This window comes from Parambassis ranga, chromosome 14 (genome assembly GCF_900634625.1).
Source record: "Parambassis ranga chromosome 14, fParRan2.1, whole genome shotgun sequence".
Lineage (NCBI taxonomy): Eukaryota > Metazoa > Chordata > Actinopteri > Ambassidae > Parambassis > Parambassis ranga.
The window spans coordinates 13,855,590-13,882,993 of NC_041034.1; the positions used below are offsets into that span (position 1 = coordinate 13,855,590).

General features: G+C 41.5%; 3 protein-coding genes across 3 annotated transcripts; 1 reads left to right on the forward strand and 2 right to left on the reverse strand.

The window, feature by feature from the left end:
* Positions 1–605: 605 nt before the first annotated feature.
* On the reverse strand, positions 606–4,397 carry LOC114446618 (charged multivesicular body protein 1b). Its single transcript, XM_028422282.1, has 8 exons — positions 4,206–4,397; positions 2,351–2,448; positions 2,118–2,264; positions 1,964–2,032; positions 1,761–1,868; positions 1,630–1,673; positions 1,454–1,526; positions 606–1,279 (listed from the first exon to the last, which is right to left on the reverse strand). Exons 1-8 carry the CDS (start codon positions 4,219–4,221, stop codon positions 1,235–1,237), a joined length of 600 nt encoding a protein of 199 aa, XP_028278083.1. The 5' UTR covers positions 4,222–4,397; the 3' UTR covers positions 606–1,234.
* Positions 4,398–4,948: 551 nt separating this feature from the next.
* Positions 4,949–10,018, forward strand: LOC114446230 (terminal nucleotidyltransferase 5C-like). The gene is made up of 3 exons (XM_028421727.1): positions 4,949–5,075; positions 7,655–8,238; positions 9,319–10,018. The coding sequence occupies exons 2-3, from the start codon at positions 7,664–7,666 to the stop codon at positions 9,920–9,922; spliced, it is 1,179 nt and encodes a 392-aa protein (XP_028277528.1). The 5' UTR covers positions 4,949–5,075; positions 7,655–7,663; the 3' UTR covers positions 9,923–10,018.
* A 2,807-nt stretch (positions 10,019–12,825) lies between these two features.
* On the reverse strand, positions 12,826–25,238 carry brwd3 (bromodomain and WD repeat domain containing 3). The gene is made up of 40 exons (XM_028421403.1): positions 25,088–25,238; positions 24,860–24,918; positions 24,740–24,769; positions 24,497–24,556; positions 23,417–23,567; positions 23,200–23,298; positions 22,940–23,100; positions 22,581–22,802; positions 22,303–22,403; positions 22,146–22,216; positions 21,894–21,994; positions 21,764–21,804; positions 21,572–21,676; positions 21,329–21,479; positions 21,109–21,243; positions 20,891–21,019; positions 20,553–20,778; positions 20,325–20,462; positions 20,107–20,233; positions 19,910–20,003; positions 19,642–19,809; positions 19,413–19,486; positions 19,129–19,333; positions 18,936–19,049; positions 18,750–18,857; positions 18,329–18,453; positions 18,163–18,245; positions 17,964–18,075; positions 17,797–17,858; positions 17,423–17,578; positions 17,224–17,344; positions 17,015–17,140; positions 16,852–16,927; positions 16,695–16,745; positions 16,458–16,574; positions 16,214–16,366; positions 15,956–16,125; positions 15,727–15,815; positions 15,497–15,631; positions 12,826–15,388 (listed from the first exon to the last, which is right to left on the reverse strand). Exons 1-40 carry the CDS (start codon positions 25,119–25,121, stop codon positions 14,553–14,555), a joined length of 5,316 nt encoding a protein of 1,771 aa, XP_028277204.1. The 5' UTR covers positions 25,122–25,238; the 3' UTR covers positions 12,826–14,552.
* Between the last annotated feature and the right edge of the window lie 2,166 nt (positions 25,239–27,404).

Genomic DNA, 27,404 nt, shown 5'->3' on the forward strand with positions numbered 1-27,404 from the left:
ATGCTTTTCAGAATGCTGAAATCAACCTCTGGAGGGGACCGGGTCAGAGCCATGGCGGTGCAGCTGGCAGGAGGATCCAAGGAGCCACCCTCCTCTCCAATCCCAGCATCTTTTACTAAAAACAATAACTGATTTTGCTGGGTGCTTTTCTTGATAACCTTTTAATTTAACTATTTACAGCAATGTAAGTTTGTCCCTCCTCAAGAATAATGGCGTTTCTCTCATCTCAACAAGTAGGGCTGGGATTGGAGTGGTACAGTAGGCTCCACAACACACTCAGGGCTTTACATCACACAATATTCTGAAATATATTTCTCTTCTAACAAGTCAAGTTTTATTTATATTTATATTATTTTTATATATATACTATATTTATATATATACTATAATATAACAGTATGCAGAGATATTCCTGATGATTGTAGTGGTGACAGATCAAACCCAAAGAAGTGAATGCATATTATGGTATTATGTATACACTCCTGTTAAATTAAAAAATTAACTTTTTTCTTAAATTGTTTCTGTTTGTATTGGCAGTTTAATGTAAGATCCACAAATATATTTTGGCATTTACTGAAAATTAATCAGCTAATAAGAAAGAGAGATACAAGTATTATAAAACTTTATTGTTTGCTTACTGTTTTTTAATCTCCAAACTGTAACCCACTTCCCAAATAATTGGTGAAAATACTGAAGATGACCAGACAAAACACACACAGGCAAGTTGTCCAGGATCTTCTTAAAATATTTTTAACAAATAAAATATAGTAAATCAATGCAGGAAGTCAGTTCACCAATAAGTGGAGAAGTCTTTCACACTCTGATATCAAGAAGAGGAATATGCATATATGTCATCTGCAATCATGCAGGTATAAACAAAACAATTAGTACTATCATCCCTAACTTTAAGCTTATCCACCGTAAGTATGTGAAATTGGCCAAAAGATAACAGGGTAATAGCTGAGCTGTGGACTCCTTTAGTATACATATTTGACAATAATGTTAAATCCAATGTTCTTCATTGGAATATTTTCCAACAAAAAATGTCTAATTCCTGTGATATTATTACATACACAGAACCAACAAGAAAACAATGATACAGCAGCTCCTCGACAGATACACATGAAATGGAAAACAGGAGAAAACGTGATGTAAATAAAAAGGTGTCTGGGAGTAATATTCATTTAGTGTACAGGCATTCTGCATTCTGGTGCCAGTCCACTGCAGGCCTTCTTTACATTTGATCTCGGAGCTTGGCGAGCCTTTGAGACAGTTCATCCTTTTGGGCCAGAGAGACAGGGAGATAGGTATAAATACAAGTACAATCATTAATAAATAAACATTTGCAACTGGCCAAGCAGCCTTACACATATCTTTAAATCAAATGTAATGAGCTCTCACATTGTTTTGCCTGCAGTCTGAACAAAAACAAAGATGTCAAAAGTAATCCTACCTGTTCTGCAGAGGCCACGCTGGTACCCACTGATCCTGTTTGTCCTTGAGGGAGCTCCATATTGAGGTCCAACCTAAGCATGAAAGAAAAGAAAAAAACATTATTTCATGATGCTGTCTGAAACATTATAGCTATGTTTTCTTAAGCAAAACAGAAAAATAAAAATGAAAGGTTACCCTGCTTCATCAGCCATTTCATGCATCAACGACTCCACTTGATTCTGAAACACACAATACATGTTGGAAGTTGTTTAAAAAGCACAGTCAGGCAATAGGAAAAAACACATGAGTACAGCAGAGGAAAGTACCTGTGGTGTTGTGAGGGTTGTTGTGCTGCTCATAGTATCCTCCATTTGGGCTGTCTGAACATCCAGAGTTTCAAACTGGTGTTCAAATTTGTCCATAAGAGCTGAAATCTGAAAATAAACAAAATACAATCATATTTTAGAGGAATCTGTTGATGATGTCATTTGTATTAAAAAGATATTAGTTGACATAAAACACCTTCTACCTTTTCCAGATTCATACTCTTCAGAGTCATATCCATGCCTTTCACCACTCCAGCCATAGACTTTGTGACCTAAGAATGAAAACACAGCATCATCAAAATGTCCACTAAAAACCAGAAACATCAGCTCTACAGCCTGCAGCAGCATGTTCTTCACCTGGTTCATTGTGACTGCAGTTTGAACCCTTGCTGCCACGGCATCCACCCGGGCGCTCATCCTCAGGAAGTTCACTGACTGGTTTTTCTGTCTGATGGCATTCTCTGCGTGGATTCTCGCCACTTCCATATTTCCCTTCTGGATGGCCTGGAGATGACACGAAGATGAAGTGGCTCATTAAAAAACTTCAGCAACTCAGAGGCTTGAAGACTGGCCTCAGAAGACCTACTTACTTTCTTGACTTTAGCCTTTTCTACTTTCTCTTCTTTGTCACATTTTTTGGAGTTTCTTTGGAGTTCTTTGGCAGCAAACTTTAAATTGAAGAGATGTTCTGGGATATGCAGTTAAAGATACAACAACGACAGGCAGACTTGACCACTTCAGTCAGTGTGGATAATGAGGTGAGAGTTTCAAGAGGAAACAGCAGAGTGAATTCTTTACATTTATGTAAATTCCTCCATCTCACTTAGTTTCCTCAACTCAAATCCTGTAACAACAATCTTTCACTTTGCATGTAAAATGATTATATTAAAACACTGGATTGATGGATATGATGCATGGATGGATATGTGTCCATAGCTTTGCTATAAAAGTATGCTATCTGTAATTTTAATTCTAATTGTAAATCTGTAATTATTTAATGTATGTGTTCCACAATGGAGTCTGTTCATGACTACCCGAGGTAAGCTAAATCTGCAGATTTTTAGTGGCCCAGAGAGATGCTACAGGACAGAAGCCATCTTTGATGAGATAGTAATCAAACCCTGGGTATTTGCTCCAAATGCAGATAATAAAGTAGAAGTAGTTAAAATTAATGCTGCAAGCAGCATTGCAGACCCTCGCACACCTTGCGATCCGCGGGGCCATCGCTGTCTCCTCTCCTTTGCTCTCCTCTCATTTCCAGAGATGTACAACAAACACATGTTTACAACAGAAATTTCCTGCCGCCAGTAGGTGGCGCTGTGATGGTATCATCCTATTAGCATATATATCTGTTCAGACTCGGGTCCATAGCAGTACTGTAGGATTTTGTCCACATTACATGAAGTATGTTGGTGGTACTGCAGAAAATACAGCATTTCTTTGTAATGGCGAATGGTCAACTTTGAGGCCATGCCTCACCACGCCAGTGCTGTCTTGTGGTGAAACCTTGTAGATGATGACACTAAATTACCTTAGACCTTCACCCCTCTTATCAGTATTTAATTAATATCTAACCTAAAAATTTTGAAATTTGCTGACTTTTGAAATGCACATGGGGAAATGGCTATATAGCGCCCCCTAACGTGTAGCCCCTTTGATTTAGCTTGGTACGTTGCCATGTCAACAGTTCAGTAACGTCATCAGAGGACATCTTTCAAAAGTGTTACGGTGTGGCGGGGGCGTGGCCTCAAAGTTGACGATTCGCCATTACAAAGAAACACTGTATTTTCTGCAGTACCACCAACATACTTCATGTAATGTGGACAAAATCTTACAGTACTGCTATGGACCAGAGTCTGAACAGATATATATGCTAATTTATTCTAACTCCTTAATAACAATGTTAATATTGATCTCAAAATGATAATAGTCATTTCATAACACTACAGTCGGTATTCATCTAAATATAACTCGAGTGTTATTTATGTGAAGCCAGTTATGTAAGTTATTTTTGGAGATTCCCGTGAAGGTGTCAATGTTTGTATTGTTCATGTATAATGATTCTAGTCGCTGTGTTTAAAGGCAGAAAAATAATCAAAACAATAAGCCCGAAAACAAGAATTTTTTTTCCACACCGACGATTAAAGAACACCCGGGTTTAACTCATCCATAGGCAGCTGTTATTTCCAGCCATTAGCATTGAAGCTCTCTAGGCCCTCAGTCCAGTTCTGTCGCGTTTGGCGACGCCTGAACGGACAATGGTAGATCCAATTTATTCAGTAAGAGTATATATGACTCTCTAGCCGATATCTGACCGATTTACCTACGTTTTACATGTCTGTCCCACATAAATCTCACCAGTCGCCTTATAAGCTACCGTGTTGTGTTCGCTGTTTTAGCCCCTGTGTTGACGTTACACCACAGTCGTCTGGTTTAAAAGGATACTTTCCATGCTCGGCATCTTAATGGAGCTCTTCGGGAATCCAATGACCACACGAATAAATCCTTACAGACACTCCACGAGAGAAGTAGTTGAAAAAAACAAAACTTGTCCGCTAAACTTCAGCCTTTCTGGTTTCGGTCGTCGCCTTCTTCCGCACTTCCTGGTGTCTTACCAAAATATCAACTACGTCACTGTCACGTGGTGACGGTATTCCTTTCACACGTCACGAGGGAGCTGCCCCCCTCCTCCTCCTCCTAAAAACGTGAATGAAGGAGAAAAAAACTCAGAATCAACAATAAAACACGACATTTTTCATGTCTTTGCTCAAAAAGACTGAATGAATAGAGTCTCGTATTGAAGACAGTCTGATAAAAGTGAATGTGCGGTTATACAAGCGCAGTAGTGGGCGGTGAAAGCGCCTGATTGATGATTAGATTTACGGTGTGGATCACGGCGGGGAGAGAGGATGACTCACTCCGTCTGATGTGATGTTCACCCCGCAACAGCTCGGCGGCAGTGCGGTGGCACGCCGGTAGTTCAGCCTGACACATCGGTGTGCTGCACCAATAGAAGTCAAACTTTATCAAACTGTTAGGATGCATCTGGATTCCCCCTGATACAGAACCATCGTTACAAAGTTGAGTAGCTGTCACTTGGTAGTTGGAGACAGACCGAGCGTCGTGATTTACCGTAAATTTCGTGACGCCTGATTGCCATGGAAACAGTGCTCCTGCGCTGAGAGGAAACTGTCCGTGGTAACTTCAGCATCAACCTTTCCAGCGGGGTCGGATAAACCCGTTGGACACCTCACAGTGTTTTTCTTTTGTCTTTGCCCTGGCTTTACTTTCCTCTGTCATCTGTCCACAAAGCAGGTGAGTGTTTACATGTGTTATTATTGTGTGTCATGCGGAATTAAACGCAGTTATTTTTCTTTTAATATATTATTCAGTTTCATCCAAAAATGGCCTGTTCATGACTGAGTCAGCTTGTGGGTGTTAATATACCTGAAAAAATAAAGATGACGGTCACATTTTGCATTAAGTGGTGATCCCCAGGCAACATTTTGGAGTTCATGGTAAAACAATAACAAAAGTGGCCTCTGCAAAATGATCAAAGCAGTGCGTAAAAATGATCCAGGATACACGTCTGCAGATCACGACCATCTATATGCTCCATAATACCACCTGCAATATGCTACAATCCACTTCCCACCTTAACTGACTGAATATTTTATGAGTTTCGCGGCCCTGATGCCACCCCAGTTGGTGCATTTTGTGTCATTTTCCCTTTTTTTGCGCACAGGAAAACAATTCGTGCAGGAGAGCCAACAACGAGTGATGCTTCGTTCAGTGGCTGTATGACTCATATAGTCTTATCTATAAAGAAGCCAAGTGGCAGGAGAGCGGTCCTGCTGCAGGATCGAGCTGATGTAACCCCTGAGATTCACTAGAGGCTGCTGTGGGCCATGCTTCCCTGTGCCCCGAGCCGCTGCTGCCACCGGCTGCATTTGACCGCCAAACACAGACACATGATGCAGAGGGCTGTTTACACAGAGTGCACTCAACAAATGATCAAGTCAGCTATTACAGTACCATGCACCACCATGCCAGACTGGAACCAAAACAAATAAATAGCACTGTATTCTGTTTTTTTATGCAGAATGTGACTATTTTGTCTAAATGCAACTGAAAATCAATTTAATCATACAGATTATTTGGGAAATGTTTGTATGAGCTTCTGATTAGGTAACCTGAAAGTTGGTGCATATTCACATTTTCAGGCAATATAAACTGACACTAATCTTCATACCTTTAAATGAACAAAAGTATTTACACACAGCTGGCTTGATTTTGATTAAATCTAAAAAAGGAAAGTAAACATCCACACAGCAGCACACCAAAAATATAATAATAATAATAATAATAATAATAACAACAACAACAACAATTAAATTTTCTCCAGTTTGCACACATACAGATCTACATGCAAGCTGGTCTCTAGTGTTTTGGTAGGAAGCTAAAATTCTGACATTTGCCTCTGTGCTGAGTGAGTCAGCGCACAGTAATGATGGCGTACCTTTTTTTTACCTCACATTTGTCTTTGTTCATTTGTTAGTTTTCAAACATTTTTACAGTATTAAAGTATTTTCAGGCCATATTGATTAGAAGAATATTGTCTGTATTGTCTATAAGGTGTTAACATTATGCTTAATGGCATTTTTTGATTACAGTTTATTTAGCACTGCTTTAGAGGCAGAAAGTTTTTACAATTACACTCAAATAAGTTAAATAAGTCTCTCTCATAGATCCACCGAGCAGCATTATTCTGGGCAGCTTTTAGTGACATACAGGTGAGTCACCTGTAACCAGGAGATGGACATGTGATCATGGAGCAAATTCCTGTCTGCAGCTGATTGTTTATCTAGCGTGACGTCTGTGATGTTCATAATGCTACTGGAATGTTTTGTGCCAGTGTTAGAAAAAAAATCCCTTTCAACGCCTACAATGCATTATGGGAGGGGTTGTGAAGTAGGCACATTTTTTTATCCAACAGCTCAATCTGTCATATTAAAAACTTGCATCAGGGTCATTATGTGTTTCAAAAATAATAAGTGAGAACACATTTTTATTTACAGATAAACATGTTGAATTGTGCCAAGAGCAAAAAGAAGTTCAGAAAGGGTCACATGTAATTTGTTACTGTGGCTTAATGCCATTCAGATGACACATTTTGTTGCCATCTAGTGGCAGAATTCCAGTAAAGCAACACAGCCGCTCAGTCCTCAGAGCCTCCCATCACTGAATTTTAAATAAGGCCAGTAAACTGTTAGCACACAGTGCATTAAGAGAGGACTGAGGATGAAAGCATGTCTGTAATATGTATTGCATATGGATTTAAGACTTCCTGGAGAAGAGGAAAACCAAAGGGCAAGTGTTAAGTCTGCAAAAAAGCCCAGTGAAAAATACTGTCAAGGATAAGGGTGTAGACGGCTGATCTTTGTTATTTTCAAAGATCAAAGGTATGCAACAACACATCATCAGCTTATGTTATTGTTATTTTTTAAAAATGCAGATCTTTATATTAAAAAATTCAAGTCATCTGTTTCAAGTCTAAGTCAAGTCTCAAGTCATGAAAACCAAGTCAAAGTCAAGTCAAGTCTTTTATCAGTGTTAGTCAAGCAGACGCGAGTCTGACTGAGTCAAGTCATGTGACTCGAGTCCCCCACCACTGGTAGAAAGAGTGCTGCATCCTTTTAATACTGACATGGAAAAGGAGGGAAGATTTTTTTCAGTGCACACTGACATTTGTAAAGGCTGTGCTGAGCACGAAAGGCCAAGGTAACTGGTTTATGTTATGCAGAGTTTGTGAGTGTTTTGTGACCTGCCTTTTATAAGCCACAATGAGATTTTATCCATAACATGATGCAAATGTCAGGCTTCTGTTTTTACAGGGAACAACGATGGAGCTTCAAACAGAGAAGAGGTTTCACAACTTGACCCTTGAGCAAATTCAGGCTCTGGACAAAGTCCTGACTGAGGTGATCCCCATCCATGGACGGGGGAATTTTCCCACACTGCAGGTGAGAGCCAGAGACATAATCCGCGTGGTGAAGGATCGCCTGGTCGAAAGAGACATCCAGGTTAAAGATATACGCCTCAATGGTGCGACCGCAAGCCAGGTCCTGGTGAGAGATAACGGTCTGGGCTACAGAGACTTGGACATCATTTTTGGAGTAGAGCTGCCCAGGCAGGAGGACTTCCAGGTGATCAAGGAGGCAGTGCTGGGCAGCCTGCGAGACCTTCTCCCCTGTGGAGTCAACAGACGGAAAATCACCTGCCTAATGATGAAGGAAGCCTACGTGCAGAAGATGGTGAAAGTTTTCACTGAGCACGACAGGTGGAGCCTCATCTCACTTTCTAACAACAGAGCCAAAACCGTTGGGCTACGATTCGTCAGCTCCCTCAGAAGACAATTCGAGTTCAGCGTGGACTCCTTCCAGATAATATTAGACCGTATGCTGGAGTCCTATTGGGAGTCTGAAAGGAAATTTGGAGGGAAGCTGTCGCTTAATGCTGGAAATCTGTCTAAAGGAGACAAGGATGAAAACAAACAGCAAGCATGCTCAAGCGTTACTCAGGATGTTGCAAAGGATCCTGAGAAAGATTCAACAAATGCTACCACCGCAAATGGTCCGTGCCAGGATGAAGCAGTGTCTGTGAATGAGGAAGAGCTTCCACATGAACAAGCTGAGCGTACAGACGAGAAGCACAAGGTGATAGAAGCTAAGAGCATTAACGTACAGCCGGAGGAAGAGGAAGTGGATGGAATTGAGGACGTCCGTACAGAGGAGGAGATTGTGTTTGAACTATGTGAAAAAAATGAAGAAAAAGAGAAAGGACAGTGTCACAGTGATTATCCTAAAACTTTGTTTCCAGGGGATGCTCCCATGACACAACCGTTTGTGAAGCTACAGAGCAATGAAGATGTATGTGACTCACAAACTTCGCAGCCTGCATCTGAGACAACAGGTGCACAGAAAACGACTAATGAAGAAGTAACTTCTATCAAAGTAGACTCAGTAATTGGCAGGTCTGAAACTAGTCCAAGCCTTCCAGATTCACATCTGGAGTTCTCCTTTCCTCCTCCAGCTAAAAAAACCTGCAGCACATCAAAGGACATTGTGCCAGACTACTGCCCATCACCCAAACTACAGCGGAAAATGTCACGGAAGTTGCTCAATAAACCAGAGAAATGGTCTTTACTGACTGATTTGTCAGACCTTACAACACAGCTGTTCCCACCCATAGAGATACCCAAATCACTTCAGCAAAAGCCTCCTTCGATGGACAGCGATGCTCAGGTTCAAGACTCAAACGTACTGAGCACCAAGTTGGAGAACTTTGAGGCTACAGACACAATTACAGATCCTACATACAGTCCAACTAATGCAAATAAGAAAGGCACTGACTCTACTGATACTGTTAGGCCTAAACACTCGAAGAAACCTCCTGATTCAGAGACTCAAAGCACCACCTGTGCAGCAGCCTTACAGCCTCAGGTGGACGAGCAAAAAGCTGTCCATGCAGGGGCTGTCCCACAAAGCCTCGGGTCAAGCTCATGGGCAGGGGCAGCAGGGGAACCCATTATCACAGTTGAAGCTGAGTGCATGTATGGAGACTTTGAACAGGCTATAGACCACCTTCGCCATCGCCTCATTGCCACCCACAACCCGGAGGAGATCCGTGGAGGGGGGCTGCTGAAATACAGCGACCTGCTGGTGAGGAACTTCAGGCCGGCCAGTGAGACAGAGATCAAGTCCTTGGAGCGGTACATGTGCTCCCGCTTTTTCATCGACTTCCCAGATGTTAGTGAGCAGCAGCGGAAGATCGAGGCGTACCTGCAGTGCCATTTCATCGGCAACGAGGAGACCAGCAAGTACGACTACCTGATGACCCTACGCCGTGTGATAGATGAAAGCACCGTGTGTTTGATGGGACACGAGAGGAGACAGACACTCAACATGATCACAGTCCTGGCTCTGAGGGTGCTGGGTGAACAGAACGCCATTCCCAACACGGCCAACGTTACCTGCTTCTACCAGCCGGCCCCGTACATGGCGGAGCCCATTTACAACAGCTATTTCATCACTCAGGCCCAGCCCCCGCTTGTCTACCACCCTTACCCGCTACATGTCCACATGCAGACTGGCTTGGTGTAGCTACAGTGACGCGCCCACAGGGAGGCATGCGGGCTGCTTTAAGCATGGTGCTCTGCACGCAGAGGCACAAAGTTTTAGCAAGAACAGGCAACCACAGGGGGCAGTGTTGTTGAATGTTTTGAAACCCCTCCTGCTTATGACATGAAAGAAAGAATAATGAAAGGTCATGGAGATGAAAGGGATCGAAGCGTAAAGTACGTCACCCTTTCAAGATGAACACTTTTAAAAGGGACGTTAGGAGCCCACTTTTCAGAGAGATGGTGGAGCTGGAGAGGATTTTATTGAAGTCGGGGGACTCTTTCAGGGCTCTGTACTGACCACCCTCTCCTGGTGAGAAGATTGTTGTGATGTGATAATTCTCTATGGCTAGACAATAAATTGCTCAAACATATCTATGGAACATCTTAAAAATCTTAGTTAAGTTTGATAAATCTTAAATATTTAAAGGGGTTAATCTTCCATTTAGCTGTATTGTGAATCAGCCGTCTCGTTATAGAGTTCAACCTGTGACAATGTCTGCGTATTCACCATAGAGAATTTATTTACAGAGGAAAATACATTAGACACGGTGTCCTGTGGTGCTTCCATAATATTGTTCTGTGTTTGTGAATGTAATTTTAGAGAGGTCCAACTTTCAGTGCCATGTAGGGGACTGTGCAATATTACAATATGTATCATTTATTAACACCCTACAGCGTACAAAAGTATGTCTACAGTGCTTCAGGATGGCAAAAAGACTGCAGTTTTCCTGTATTGTGTGACTGTGGCAGCCACTAATAGGGGCCCAAAGAAACATTCTACATACAATATGGCCTAATAAGAGACAGTCTAACTATAATGTCCTTTTGTTTTTACATTTTTGTACTGGATTTTAAAAATAAGAGAATATGTTCTCACAATATTTTGGAATAATCACCTGGGTGGATGGACTGAGGACAATGTCCTCTATTAAGCATTAAGTCACAGCAAGAATCTGTGACTTCATATTCAAATAGTAAGACACAGTGGCCATATCAAATGTGATTTTAGTCTGGGCCCAGCTGAAAAACTCAGCTGATCTGTTTCATTGTGAGCAGGCTGAATCAACAGTAAACTAGTAACACAAGCAAACAACCCAGCAGCTGTAGCAGGATTAGACTCTAACACCCACTTTACATCTATGTGAAAAAAATAACAAAAAGAAAGGCAATGTAAAAATATGGCCCACAAAATAAACTAACTTTAAGTATTCATGTTAATAGCTAATAGATGAATGAAAATACAGTATTCAGAAGTTTTCTGCAGTCCCTTATTTAACCAAACCTCTGCACACATGCAGGCATTTACATTTCCAAAGATTTGTCTCCGTATGAAAAATATGAGCTTCAGCTGTTTTGTTTTAGAGAAATGTCCTCACAAATCCTGACTTAAATGGCTGAAAGTGCAGAGAGCATGATGAATCCAGTTTCTCCATCGTCGTGAACAGGCTGAATAGACCTTTGTGTGTGTGTATTACTGTACACAGTGACAGTCGTAGTGGATGTACGTTCTGTTCAGGGTAATGCCTGCCATTGTGTGCAAAATAATGGTGCAGCTCATTTCAATTATTTAGGCAGCCAGCAGTATTTGCGCTGTGTCCCTGTGTGTTTGTTCATTGTGTATGCACAGTACATATAGTCAGTATTTATGTATAAAAATAAGAGAAATCTAAGCACAGGTTATGCAGTAGGATATGTGGGATATTCACACTGAGGCTGAAGCACAATCTAAATGCACTTAGATGTTGTGGAGTAATGACAGTGTTTGACATGGTTGTGACTAAATATTGAAGACATGTAAAAAACAGTTTGCAGTAGTGGCCTGTGTAGCTTCACAGTGGTTCTATCTATCTTTAGAGTGTGAGTTTGTGGTGTATTGTTAAGGAACTGTTATGTCAGTATAGAGGCATTCAAATATCCCTGTTATGATATCTAGTTGCTCAGATTGTTGTGTTAATGTGAGAATAAATTTACCAACACCACTATCTGGTCTGGAGTCTTCTCTTTATGTTTTAATAAGCTGCAAAGCCATTTCAATTTTGTGTTTCTCTGAACTGCTCCAAGTTTTACATTTTTGTTTGTCTTTAGATCTAATGTAGGTGCTTTTGTGGTGCCATGGCAACACAAAAGAACACAAAAGAGTAATAGTCTGCTGCTGTTTTTACAGTGTTAGCTGAAATTAAACTTTTGCATTTTTTCTGTTTCATCCATTATAACTTGCTGCGTGCTCGGTCGACCTGCGAACCCATCCAGCTGCAAGCACTCTTCAATACTGACACAGAATATTACAGTGCCTCCTGTGCTTATAGACACTGAGGACACTTGAAAAATTGCACATAATTTTTCCCATCTGACTATGTATCAGCATTTGCTGCATTGATAGTTTTAATCCTTATCCCACTCATATAATGTATATTTAAAATGAGAGTACAACAACCCCTAAAACCTGGCATCATGTTTCAGTCTCTACACAGTTACATTTTCATCCAAAAAGTGACCTTTGCCTCCTTATATATTGATCTGTGTTTGAATTCCTACAATCCTCCAGCATCCCTGCAGTTTCTAGGTGTGGCGGAGCTCAGTGCGTCACTGCTCAACCTTGTTTGTTCCTCGTCTGACTCACCCCCAGCTTTCAGTGCATTAATGCAGTTAGGCAGTTGCAAATGGTACAGTCAGGCTTTATGACTGCCTATCGCAGTCGATAGACAAGTCCCGGTATTCTGAGAGTCCTGAATCGCTGCCTTGGGTGGATGTTTACGACCCCCATTATAAAAAGACGACAGATGACTCAGTCCCAGTGCTGCTGAATAGCCCTTCAAGCTGGCACCATATTAAACACGGACAGAAATCATAGCTAGATGTTGGAAAGAATAATCAAACTATAAATTCTGTAAGAGAATTCCAATTGTTTTTTTATTTAAAAAAAGAGAACACATACAATCAAAGCACTGTGTATAAAAGACAGTCATGTAAGCTTATTCCACCTACAGTAGAATATTATTGTTGTATCATCAGCTAATCTGAGGCTTTGAGGCAAGACTAAGCGCCATCTATGTTATGAAAATAAGATTCCAAAATAAGAATCAGTCTTCTTACACACATTCACACACACACACAACCACACGATAATGCTGCCGCTCGGAACACTCTACATGTAGAAGCCTCTCTTTCATGTCGATGACCACACGCACAGAGAAAGCCGAGGAGGCGGGTTTGGATTTGAGCACCCAGTGTTGAAATGAGTCAGATTTTGTGGTATCTCCCCCCAGTGATTAAACAAGACTGTATTCAGATTGGTCCGAAATTGAAGATAATTTTTAAAAAATGAGCACAGTGATTGTATTATTGTTGTTTTAGGAGGAAAAGCCACTTTGTAAAAAAAAACCCATCACTCAACAAAGGGAGAAGAAAATGGCACCACACAAAAAGGCTGATCTATGGTTGAAGAAGCATGAAAACTCTAATCAGACAAGAACTTCCATTTGAATAAGTCGTATCCCAGTCCATTGTCCAAACTTATAAAAAAGAGAGAGAGAGTGCTGGCATAGTTCAAACATTCTAACACAAAAATCATGATTATCATTTCTCTAATGTCACCATTACTCAGCTGCCACATGGAGAAGGTAAATGTGCAAATATTTCCTTTTCATCATCACTATTAAACATACGAAATCGTAAACCAAGTATAACACAATGGAAAAATAAATAATTCTGTGGAAAGGGACCCTTCTGCGTTTGCACATGCTGCATGGAAAAACAGTGGTAGAAAGCAGCCATGAACAGAGGCAGGTTTGATCTATCAAGAGAGCACAGAAGCACAAATAGGATGCAGTGGCTTTTTTTATCTAAGAAAAACCAGATAAACCCTTGAAAAAGCACCCAATTCTACCTACAACACAGAATTGAAGAGCCAAAAAACAGTCACCACCAGAAAAGGAAGCAAGAGGGGGGAATTTAACATTCACAGGCCAAGGACGTCGAGAGGAATATTACTATGTGTTCTACTGATTTTATATTGCTAGTTCCCACACTACACTACGCAGAACAAACTCAGAATGATGTGAGCTCTGGAAACTAAGGCTTGATGTACCCAAAAAAGCTGACATCACATTATTTAAGTGATACTGCATGTGTCTCACAGTGGTCATGACCCACTACCACGAAGAGTTCTGCTGAATTACTTGTTAAGGGAAAAAAAAAAAAACCAAAAAAAAAACCCACATAAATATGAGCACCATTTTTTGGCATCTCTGCATCCATCTTTGGTGACCAAAAGTTATGGGAGGGACAAAGAGGAGTGGACATAGTGTTATAGTACTGGACATGAAAACAGAGGAGACTGAGGAGGAGAAGAGCAGCGCTGTGTCGTAAAGGCTCTTCCAGCGAGCAGTAAGGCTGAGGTGAGTTCATCCAGTTTGAGAGTTATGAGCACCAGCTATCAGTTTGAGAGTCTTACGCCGTGTCAGGTAAAAAGAAACTTATTCATATATATATATATATATATATATATTATATACATACATGTGTACAAAAAAAGAAAGAAAAAAAATCCCTGATGCTTTATTCATGTTTAATAGTTTTTTTTCAACTGAGGTCCGACAAGGGGCGCCATGTCAGTGACCCCAGCCCATGAGGTGACTGACGCGGGCTTTCTCAGTCATACGGCGCACCCGCCCTGAACGTGACATGCCCAGGTTAAGAGGGTCGTCCTTCGACCCCTGGCCATCGTCCTCCGATTCGTCCCTGTACATAACTGTCCTGCGGCCCTGGTTGCGTGTGTTGACCCGTCGAGACTTGCACTGGCTGCCTCTCAGACTGCTAGCTGCTGCTGTTGCTACAGCCCCCCTCTGTACCTCAGATTTTTCGTCATCCTCCTCCTCTTCCACCTCCATCTCCTCTTCCTCCTCAGGCTCCTCCTCCTCTTCAGGCTCCTCCTCATCCTCTTCATCCTCTCCCTCTTCACATCTTACAACCCCCAGTGCCTGCTCCTCTTCTTCTTCTTCTTCCCCTTCCTCCTCCTCTTCCTCCTCCTCCTCCTCCTCCTCTTCATCATCTTCATCCTCTGTCTCCTCATCTTCCTCTTCCTCTCCCTCTTCTTCCTCCTTGTCCTCTTTTACTGGTAGCTGCAATCGTGCTCTTTTAGGTCTCTGTGCCATGTCCTCTCCTCCTTTGCATTTCCTCTTCCCTGAGGCTGCCAGCTTACCCTTAGCTGAGAGGCGTATTGACAGGCAGGGGGCTTTACTGTAGTCATGGTCTCCTCCTTCCATGTACTTCTCCATCTCAGTTTCAGAGCTGTCCTCACTGTCAGATGATGAGGAGGAAGAGGAGGATGATGAAGAGGAAGATGACTCTGATGATGAGCTGTTGGATCCAGATGCCTCCTCATCATCGTCTGACTGCAGCGTGTCTTGTCTGGAGCCATTACTTAGATGCAAGTTACGTTGGTGCCCTGGTGCAATAACAATAGTATAACAATAGTTCATTTCTGAATTATACTGCCGTACAAAATGAAAAAAAATGCGAATACATTTCAGTTTGAATATTGTGCCTGTGTTACCTGACTTCTTCACTGGAGTTGCTTGACTGCGGGTCAACCGCTGTTGCTCTTGACTTCTGCTCTCGACACTTGTCCCTGAACTTGGAGAAGAAGGCTGGCTGTCTTCTTCCTCTGCTACACTGCTGCTTTGCTGAGCTAAAATAAAACAGTAAAGTTATCATCAAATCTAAATGAGTGTAGGACTATCACCATGTTAGGCTAACGCTCACAGTGACAATGCTACAATTTACCCTGATATAGTCTCTGAGAACGATTCTTTGATGAGGTCTGGGATTTTTTTGGCTTGGACACCTTTCCTGATTTGTGCTTCCCTTTAGGGCTGGACATATAAAAACAGAGATAGGAACATTTCAGAATAATTACCAACAACATTTAAGAAAATACCTATGGCAAAGCAAGCACAGCAATGCTCAAGATCATTGGATAACAGTGTCAGGCTTTGTGAATGAGGATTAGTACCTGGGGGATGGACTGTTCGGCGGGGAGCTGCCTCCATTGTGCAATCTGTTCCTGTAACTGAGTCTCTGGCGAGCTCGCCTTTCATTCTGAACGGCAGACTTGTAGTCAGAGATGATGGAAATCATGTGTTTTTCAAAGAAGGCTGACAAGCTGAGGGTCATGGTGTAGATCTAGACATTAAAAAAAAGGTCACGATGAAAATACTTTCTCAGACTTAAAATTCTTCAGCTTCAAATGAGACATTTTTAGCTACTTCACCTGTGATTTCTTGTTGGGTGTGTATGCTTTAGAGTTGCTGAAAATGAGGCGGACGTCTTTGGCAAACTCCATCGGATTTTCATAGTTCCCTGCTACCAATGTCTCAGACACTGTACCTAGATCCATGGGAGTGTCAATGATGTCTCGATAGTCCTGAAACAACATAAAGTAGAAGTGGTTAGGTAAATAGTAACGTTTGAGGTCTGACTGGCTTTACGATTTCATGAGATCTTCCTGTTTTTACCGGGTACTCAAAGAGGTCCACAGGCTGTCTGAAAGGTTCTGAATCTGGAGAGGCAATCATGCGTCGCAGCAGCTCTCGACATTGACCCTGCCACACTTTTAAATCTGAACTCACACCCTGCTTGTTCAGGTTGAAAAGAAAGAAAACAATAATCAGTCAGACTGCAGCTTATGCAGGAGATTTTTCATGTTCTGTCATGGTGTAAGATGAAATGTAGGTCCTGTAGGTCCTTCTTACCCGATGACCTGTAGATGTCCCTGGAGTGTCAGAATCCACATCCAAGTAAAGCTGCAGAGGAACACATACAAAGTTAGTGTCTATTATATACAACAAACATAATTTCAAAACAGAGCATTTATATTAACATAAGTGAAAATACATCCAATCATATTACCTCAGCATCCTCCGCACTGCTGACCTCAGATTTCAGTTTGTGATACAGATCCAAGATATCTGTGCAGCTTTGGTCCCTGAGGAAAGCAGCGGACCAAAGAGTCAGACGTGTGACAGTTCAAAGCATCAATAAGGAGGATGACATCAACTTAGTGGAGTCTTACCCAATGTAATGGAGGAGAACATCAGTGACCACCTTGGCAGATGCTACAATGGGGCTTTGGGGTTCATTGAAAGTGCGGGCATTGTGCTCAATGTAACGCACTTCCCACATTAATGCAGAGATCCGCCTGCAGCAGAGGGCAACAGCTTATCAGAACTTGAAGTTCTCCGATAAGAAAAAAAAGTGACTGTGTGGGACGTTCTGCTTTACCTGTAGAAGCGATTCTCCAGTCGTTTGCGGATAGTGCTGAGGTCAGTAAGGTAAGCCACCGCAGTGCAGTACAGAGGGTAGTCTTGCAAATTTACTGGTGATGCAAATGCCTTGGCTACATCTGTGGAAAACCACACACACAAGATCAAACACATGGCAAAGATGAATCAAGCTGTTTGACAACTTTCTGTTGGCCTACCTAGTGTTAGAAGCTCATCGATGCCATTAACGACTCTCTCACACTCTTCGTCTCGTGTGTGAGCCCCCCATTCTCCTTCCTGAGGACTGTACAGTAGAGCTTTTAGCTCCTCTTCCGTCACCTCCACCCCATCACCTTCCTGCTCTGGCAATGCAGCTGATGGAGCAAAAAAATGAAACAGAAATTAGTAAACAACTCGACACACATAGATACAGAAAAACTTAATATATCTGCATATATGCAAATGACTGACATTTTGTTGTAATTTAAGTTTTGTTTTTTTTGAAAGACGAACATCAAGCAGAATTAGATACAAATAAATGTTGTTTGAAAATGCATGATATAAACATTGGATGGGATATTTATCTTCCCACCTTCCTCAGGAATAGGCTCCATGTCCCAGGGACTCATTTTCTCCCGCTCACCATTATCCCACCTAAGGAAACAAAAGCACATTGATGTCTTATAGAATCACAGCATGTCTGAAATTACTTACTTACTTACTAAGTAAAAAGAGAAGGGTACAGATATACAGACATACTTTACTGCATAGCACTGGAACAGGCTGTCTGGATACTCCAGCTGAAGGGGCTCCTGATCCTCCACACTTCCAAACCACCATGCATCATCAATGATGCTGCGAAACCTCATACCTAAAGAGAGGATCAAACTTAAGTGAAAAACAGTTCTCAACAATATCCATAAGCGATAAACACTTCACAACCCTGCAGGGGACTAACCAGGCTGCCAGTTGTGCTCTTTAGCCTCATTGTAAAACTGCTGCAGTACCAGAAAGTCGATGACATCGGGCATATCATGATACCTTGGGAGAAAGAGGAGATAAAGAGTTTAGTTTAGTTTAAAATAGACTTTTATCATGTTTTATATATTGACTATAATGCTCACTTTAAAGAGAAAGACTCGTTGGTCATCTTCCTTGAGACAGGGTCTAAGAAAGCCAGCTTTAGACAGCAGAGGGTGGGAGGTCCCACTTCATACTTGATGCCAACCACCTTCACCGATTCCTGGTCCTGAAGGAGCAGAAGAAAAGGTACGACTCAGGATCAATGAACATCTACTAGATTTACAGTTGAATATGGTGATTAATAGAGGTTTGAACACTTCATGCTGCATTTTGAGTGAACATTTTGCCCAAAAGTTTTGATCCCACAACTACTATAAAAAAGAGAGGAGTGCTTAGAGGTCTGACAGTATTTACTCTTAGCCTGTAGTGCGAAGTGGATATGAAATGGGTCACCAAATTCAGAAAGATATACTTTTTCCTTGAAGCTCTTAGCTTTTTAAAAAAAAAAACAGTATGTCTTACCCTGAGGTTGAGTCTATTCCACGGCTGTTTCTGAGGGTTGATGCTGTATGCTTTGGCTCTGCGAACAGCACGAACATAGGCCTGATGGCCCTGTTTGAAGTAAATGAGCTGCAGAACAATATGAGAATGATGATTACAACACAAGTTACATAATTTTTTTTTTTTTTTAGAGCTAACAGTCCTTACTTCATCTCCCATTTGTGGAACAAAGGGAGAGCGGCGTGGGATGGTCTCCATTATCCATGATGGTGGCAGCCACTCCTCTGCATCGAGTCCAGCCAGAGAGGCCTCTCTGGGTTTCTAAATTTAAATGATTTGTTAGAGAACTTCTCCAGTACCATTTGATGAGGCTACTGGAGCTGCAGGCATATTAGCTCACCTGTTTGGTCTCTTTGGGCTGCTTCTTCTTCTTCTTCTTCCTCTCATTTTCCTTTTTCTTTGTCTCTTTAGTCTTATCAGCACCCTCTTCCTCCTCAGAGCTGCTGTACCCTGGGGGTGGAGCAGGCCTTCTTGTTGGTCTCTTCGGCGGCTGGAGATTGATCCCAGCATCAGCTGTCCAATCAGAATATTCACTAGAGGAGTCGCTGGGAATCAAAGCGGAATGCTGTTAGGTGGGCGGGCAGAGCCAAGTCTTTAAAACACTGCTGAGGCAAAGATACTTACCTGGAGCTGCTTTCACTCTGCCACTGAGTTTCACCATCAGAGGAGGCCTCACTTTGCTCTGCTTGTTCTGCTGCCTGTCAATAAAAATAGAGGAAGCTTTACTATTATTTTCAAATTTAACTACAGTGCTTTTTTCTAAACTTAAGACATTTTTAAGTCACTCCATGTAATATCCATAAAACATTGCTAATCCATGCAGCTCATGTTGAATATATGAAGAAAATCGTACATCTCCACTATCTGAGTCCATCTGGGTGTCGGAGTTGCCTCGGGTATTGTGATTTCGAGTCCTGTTTCGAGGACGGCGGCCCTGGGCTGAGCGGGTCTGATATGCGTGCCGTTGCTGCTTTGTCTTGGTGGGCCGTAGGGAGCGCAGACGTGTAGCCAGGGGATCACTCTACAAAGTGTAAAAAAGGTAAAAGAAATAGGGACATGAATGGATTTGAATATGCAGGACTTAAACCACATAAAAACAAGTGATATGAAAAATGGCATACCTTAGGAGTGCAGGTGACTGGTTTCTTCCTCCTCTCTGCATTGTACAGAGAACATTCCAACTCGCCTTTGGCTTGTCTGCACTCCTCCATAACTCTGATGAACAAAAAAAGGACACAAAATAAACAGTATGTTATTACTGAAAACATCCAAGATTTACTTATTTATAGTTCTTCAAACCAAATTTATTCCACCTCACCTTAACACTCCGTGTGGCACTTCATTGACCACCACTCTGCGGCTCCAGGCCAGCAGGTCCCTCTCTGTGGCCACTTGACTTTGAAGAGCGTTATGCTGCATAGCCATCTCCTCTGCTGCATCACCACCTAAAAGTAAGATGTCATGTATTGTATTGTATTTTTTCCAGCAGAAGGATAATCTCTAAAATTTGCTTCCATTAAGTTAAGTAAAACCTACCCTCCTGTTCTCCCTGCCTTTCAGCACTCTGACGTCCATCCTGCTCATTCTGCAACTGTCTGATCAGATTGTCCAACAGACTTTCTCCATTTTCTGCCATTTGCTGGCCAAGTACCTGCTCAACCAACTCTCCATCACCTAAAAAAAACCAGAGGCAAGTCACAGGTCAGGTTCTACCGATTATATTTTAGCCCAAATCATTCTGAATGACATGAGTAGACATATTACTGTTAGCCATGTATCCTAGCTGAGGTATTAGCTGATCCTCCTTGCAGTTCTCTCTTCCTGGCACCAGGCGCTGGTAGTGAGAAAGATGAGGATTCCCATCAACATCCACCAGGAAGGGCGGAGGCATAAGGTGGGGGGCCTGCTGCGTCTGCTCATCCAACACGTAGTTATTAGAGTCTCGAATCAGAGGTCGGTAGTCCGTGTGGAAGAACATCTGATCAGGAATCTGGAAGCGATCAAGAGCAGGTGTGGTGGTTTTCCCAAAAACATTTTAAACGAACATAATGTGGCTCAATTCAAGTGAAATGATCAAAATGATGTGTTGAATGCTTATTTACCTTCTCGTATGGTCTGCTGCAGCCGAAGCCAAAGATGAGCAAATGGCCATGTGAGTCAGTGCAGGCGAAATGCTGCCCATCAGCTGAGAACTTGCAGTCAAAAATAGCACCATGGCCTTGGCCCTCAATCTGACAAACACATATTTGAATGTAAAATCAATGCTGGTATAAATAAAAAACACCCTACTAGAACACATTGTTCAATGCTTATCAATTACCATGTTGAAAAAGTTGCGGATTTTGACTCCTCTGGTTAGGTCCCAGATGTAAATGTTGCCATCATGGCCAGCGGATAACATGATGCGGGAGTCAAATGGGTGAGCCTCCAGCACAAACACCTCATCATCGTGGCCCTTAAACAGACAAACCATAAACAATCCGGGTGGTCAAGAAGCAACTGATTGAGCAGTTAGAAATTTTGAAGCTTCAGCCACTCACAGACAAAACATGCAGCAGCTGTCCAGATGTTGCACTCCACACTTTGAGAAGACAGTTTGACACTGCTGTGATGACTGTGCTGTCTGCACGATCCCAAGCCACCATGGTTACCACCAGCTTGGTTTTATCGTCCCCATTGGTAACAGTACACCTTAAAAAGGGAAATATCCCCTCACATGAAAAACTACAGAGACAGACACGGCACAGTTAAACAGTGCTGTGTGATACTGTAAGCTATCTTACCCAGGAAGCCTTGCAGCAATATCTAAAGTGATGTTCTTCCACTCTTGTTGCTGGTAATGCCAGATCCTGGCTGTGCCATCACGACTGCCACTCACAAACCTTAGGCTGGACATACAAATGTACACATTAAGCGGTCAGCCGACCCGTAATCACACAAACAGGGCTACGTTAATCTCAGCAAATCATACTGACCTGTCGCTGTTATTGCTAAACTGGACAACAACAACTTTGTCCTAAAAAGACAAAGAAAAATACAATTACTGAGAATCAGCTTAAAAATCAAGGTTATAGACTAAAACAGTGGAAACTTGTAGCTTCTTACCGTGTGAGCATCCATCTCTGAGACCTTCATAGGGGATTCAGAACCAAGGTAGTAGACCCTGATCATATGATCTGTGCTACCAGTAGCCATGAACATACCACCTATGAAAAGAAAACAATACAAAAAGAACATAAGAGAACACATTCACTCTACAACAATATCCATTTTGTAAAAAGTATTCACAGATTTAAATATGCCAGGCTATCAAATCCTCTAACCTAGGTACATCTCAACAAATCGAAATACACCTACCACTACTGAATGAGGAAGTGGAGACTTGTACTCCTGGTCTTGACCGCTCAACAAATTTGAATGGTTGATCACTGAGGAAAAAGAACAAAACAGGCTGTGGTTATTGCCCCGAAAAATAGAAACAGTTTTTTTTAGTTTTCTATGACTCAGTACTTACTGAAATTTCATGCTAAGTGAATGCCACTTCCAGAAACACACCATGCCATCTGCACCTGTTGAGGCCAGGTATCGTGTGGTTCCTCTGACTGCTGGACAAAACTGAAGGAGAGAAAGTGTGAAAGTCACTCAAACACAGATTGATTAACCATTTACATGGCTGCTGTTGAACAGCTGTTAAATTGTAATTTAAAATTAGAGAATATAGAACATTAAAAATGTAGTTTATGTAATGTGCTCTCTTGTTTTTCTTGTTCACACCCTTTCCTAAGTCTTTACCTGTATGGATGTGATGGAGGCAGCATGTGCCTGCAGAACTGCGACGGGCGCACAGGTGCGTAGGCACCACACTCTGATGACTTTGTCACAGCTGGCTGAGGCAATGAGAGTGTTCTCGTGGTTGATGGTCATGTCACAGATTTCAGCAGAGTGGCCTCGGAGTGTTGCCAAAAGCCGGCCGTCATCCGTGGCCCAGATTTTTACCAGGCAGTCATCAGAACCCTAAAAGACATTAAACATATTGAACTGACAAATGACAGGCATGTTCCTTTATTCAATCAAGTAACTGGAAATATGTAAAAAAAAAACTGCTGACATATATGAAACAAATTTGTGCTAAAACTGAAGTCATTACTCACCGTAAATATCCGCCGGCCAGTGCGGTCAAAGGCTACACAGTAGACTGAAGAGAGGTGGCCCAGGATACGTGTGTGTATCTTCATGTGTTGGTAGGAGGAAGACGGCAGGGCCTGGCCAAAACGAGCAGTGCCTGTGGCCTGGCGAGCACCCATGATGGACACTTGATATAACAACACATAAGAGTGCATTAAAAAATGAAGTCAACTGATCCAGGAGCTTATACAAAAATCATATATTTGTCTATATTTTTTTCACCCACCAACATTAGGAGCAATTCCATTGCTGACAGTGGGTTCTGGTGGACGCCCTCGATGGAGTGCAGCAACAGCTGACCCACTGCATACCTTGTGGCTGCAACCTACAATACACAGACAGTGTGTTCAAAATGAAGGATTTAGAAACAGCTCTATCAACAGTAAACCCCAAAATATAACAGTAGGACTGTCTATACAACGAGAAAAGGAGAAAAAGCTCACTTTTGGTGGTGCGCAACAAGGACTGTCTTCCCAGGCCCAGGAGCGTCTGGACACCAGGAACACTAGGTGGGATCTCCTTCTCTATAAGTGGGCCTATCCGCTGACAAACATGCAGCAGATAGTCTGCAGGAATGTGCTGGTTTAAAATCACCTGTATCACAAATAATTATTAGATATTTATAAACAACATTTATTGACAAACACCCAAACATCATCATCTCAGTGACATTGGACAAAGCATACCTTTAATTTTTTGTACTGCAATTTAATGCAATTGAATTGGCAGATGTGGTATAATAGCAACACCGTAATTTGCTGGCCTGACTACCATCTCTTTATAAATTTCATATTTATTTTATTCAGTAATATTTACAACATAGGATGATGCATAGAAAGTTGTGGGCTATATTTAAATAGGTTTTTTGTGTGTTTTTAAAGCACACATTCTTGCAAAAGTCATATTAAGTGGAAAAGACACCATTTTGCCATTACTTCAAGATGATCAAGTTAAGACTTTTATGTATCTTTACAAGCAACACAAATTCTAAAATTGCATTTATAAAATATATGTATTACTACAACAAATAACTTTTCCTTCCCCCTTTTCCTGTATCTAGTCGTTCGTAATAATGTTTTTAACATGGTTTTGTCATGCAGATAGTTGAAAAACAATCCACGGAGAGGGAGGGCAGCGGAAACAAAGGGGAGGGGCAGACAGGCTCACAGCAAATAAAAACGTCTTTTACTTATCTTCTGGTTCGCTCGCAAACACTGCTGCAAATTCATTGGCTACAAAAGAAGACTGATAGCTCTCTGGAGCTGGTTCAGCCTATCACTACCTGCCCTTATCTCGATTCTCCGCCTACTAGCCCACACAATAGCAAAACCTGTATATAGTTATTTATGAACAGGCCTGTACTAAAATGTATGTTTAAATATAATTAATAAGCACAAACACTCTTTCACTGCATTAGTATGGCAACATTACATGATTTAAAACGCAGCCATAGATAGAGAGGAGACCGCTGCTCAAAAAAATAAAAGCGATTCATTTCATGAAAAAGTTAAAAGCCCACTCACCCAATCTTGGAAGGTCCGTTTGTATTTCTTCCCGTCCCAACTCCATCGTTGCGGGACCAGCTAAAGTTAAAAAACAAGCCATTAGAGATAACAGAGAACTGCCTGAATCGTACCGACAGTGATACGCGTTCCTTTATCTAACGCCGGCTAAAAATACGAAAGTTTCCCAAAAAAGCAGCAAGATGGGCAGCATTACGGAAACCACACATGAGAATAAACATTGAAAGGTCCAGCTGAACCTACCTCATACTCCTCCAGCTCCTCAATCAGGATCTAACAACAGACAGACACAGTTAGCTTTTCACGCTAACATGGCTACTTATTTAGGCGATTTAAAATAGGTGCGAGTGATTATTTGTTTACCTTTGCTGATTTTTTACAGGGCCCAGACTGCAGAAATCTGGCAATGAGGTAATACAGTTCTGAAAAGAGACATATTCTATATTAGCTTGTTTCTAAGTAATGAGCGGAGCTAACGTTAGCTAGCTTTGAACTGCACTCGGGTTACTTAGCTCGCTAGCTGAGATACAACTGCAAACTGTGTAAATGCAAAATGTTTTCTGGCGGATCTCAGGCACAATCAGCACTCACCAGCTTCGGTCTGTGAACACTGTTCTCTTGCCATCACTTGATAAGACAGGCGACATTAAAACAAACTGATGTTTAGCCTGCTCGTTAGCCGCCGGCTAGCTAATAGTAGCTAGTTGTGTGTAGCTAAAACAGGCTAGTGAATGGCCTCCTCCTTTCTCAAGTTGTTCCCTCCTGGTGCTTTGTATTAGCGCCCTCTAGTGAAACAATCAGATGTCTTCTTTATCAAAACTAGAAAAAGAAGAAAAGTTTGATCGCTGCAGCCGAAGCAATGCTTTGAATCTGTAATCTGAAGTGAATTTTCAACGAATTGAATTTTCAGCAAATTCAGCAAAATGAAATAAATTCTGTTAAGAATTTAAAAAGATGAAAATCTTTGAATATTAGGAAGATATGAAAGAGACACTGCTGAAGATAAGAACAGTATGATGTCACTGGCTTTGAAGAATAGCCTGTCAATATACCACGTGACATGAAAGGTCAGAGGCTGGAATAATACCATAACATTATAAGAAGCACAGGCTGTGTGATTTGAATGTAGAAAAGTAGTATACAGCTGAAGGATGATCAATATGACAGATTAAAGTGTAATAAAGGATACAAATATGGCTCCTTTGTATGACTCTGTGTGTCAGCCTGTCACCATGGTAACAGCCCTGCCTGCCTGTCTCTGTTGGAGACACAGGTGACTGTTAAACTGCTTTTACTCCTGTCAGGGCAGATCCTATGTATTTTAATGGGGGTTGCACCCTCCGAACAACTTCTCTTTTTGTCCAAACCAAAGCCTTAAGACAAAAAATATGGACACCGTGAGAATCACAAGAAGTTGCTCTACAACACAGTATAATTTTTATGTCTATGATGTCAAAGATGTGGAGATGGCAGCGAGTTAGAAAATATGGTTGCTCTGCTTGTTTGTTTTTGGTTTTACATTATGTCTTAATGGAAGAATGACCGGCACTCTCCCCAAACAGCTGGCTGTCAGGGCAAAATGGGTTGAAAGGGCTCCTCTATTCACTATAATGCAAAAATCATTTTAGAAATTGTTGAATCATTCGAATAGTTAAAATAGTTTAAAAATAGTTTAAAAATAGTTAAACACAAGTTGAAATGTAGTCGAATAGCTGAACAGAATGATAGTTTAACAGTTTCTGTAGCTTAAAGTATGACGAAGTAGTTGAAGGTCAAATTTGGGGGAGTTTGGAGAACATTCTCCATTCTTAATGGGCTGAATATTTTAGAAAAAACTTAATAAATTAAAAATAAAAATAGTTGAAAAGAGAAAAATACAAGCACCCTTGAATGGTTTAATAGCACAAAGTATGCAGGAGTTGAAAAGTACGAAAAGTATGCTGAAAAACGTACGAAAAAAAAGAATAAAGAGAAACAGAGGAACTAGAGTCTGATTGCCTTGCAGCAATCAAAATAAATATCTATGACATTTATATTCAAATTTACAGCGGCCAATTGGAACTGTTTCAAATATATGCTTTGACAAGAAGTGTATTTTAAAACAATATTTTAAACATGTTGTCCTCAAAGGAAGTGCATGACTGTTATAACACACATCATTGCCTGCTAACACAACCGTGAGGCAGGTTGGCACATACACTGCAGGGCTCACTCACTCTCTTCACTGGTCATAAAAAGGAAATTGTCTTGAATAGTGAGCACTGTGTTCATTAATTGTGCTTGGGAGAATAGGCAGTACATGCTGTGACATTGTGTGTGTGATGGATATTATGAAACTGCAGCTAAAATAAATGAAAAGATAATGAGCACAAACAATTTCACATCCTGGTTTGTATTATTTTTTTCACAGCATGTGCCTCGGTGTCCCTGCTGTTGCATAAGTTTGTGTTGTTGATCGAAGGCTGCAGGCGGTCTAGAACTGTAGAGTTGCCCCCTTTACCTGTTCACACTGACCTACACATCAGACAGTAATATATTTTGACTGCCCTTTTTGAAATGCTCACAATTTTGAAAATTTAGTCTTTCCTGGTGTGTATGTGTGTGTGTGTGTGTGTGTGGAGGTAGAACCCTCCTACATAAAGGTTTGTTACACAATCTGACACTTCATTCACTGATTCACCTGCTGATTCACGACAAGCGCAGGCTTTAAATGGTGTCTCTCTGCCTGCCTGCTGTGCACACTTATGTGTGGAGGTCTTACAGCAAAACATTAAAAAGGCATCTGAGTCATACTGAACTGGGTAGTGTCCTACACCCTACAGACAGCTCCCAGCAGTGTAAACGTGCTGCAGGTAACAGACGTAATTCTGATCATACAGCACCACATCTTCACCCTACACTGGAAAAT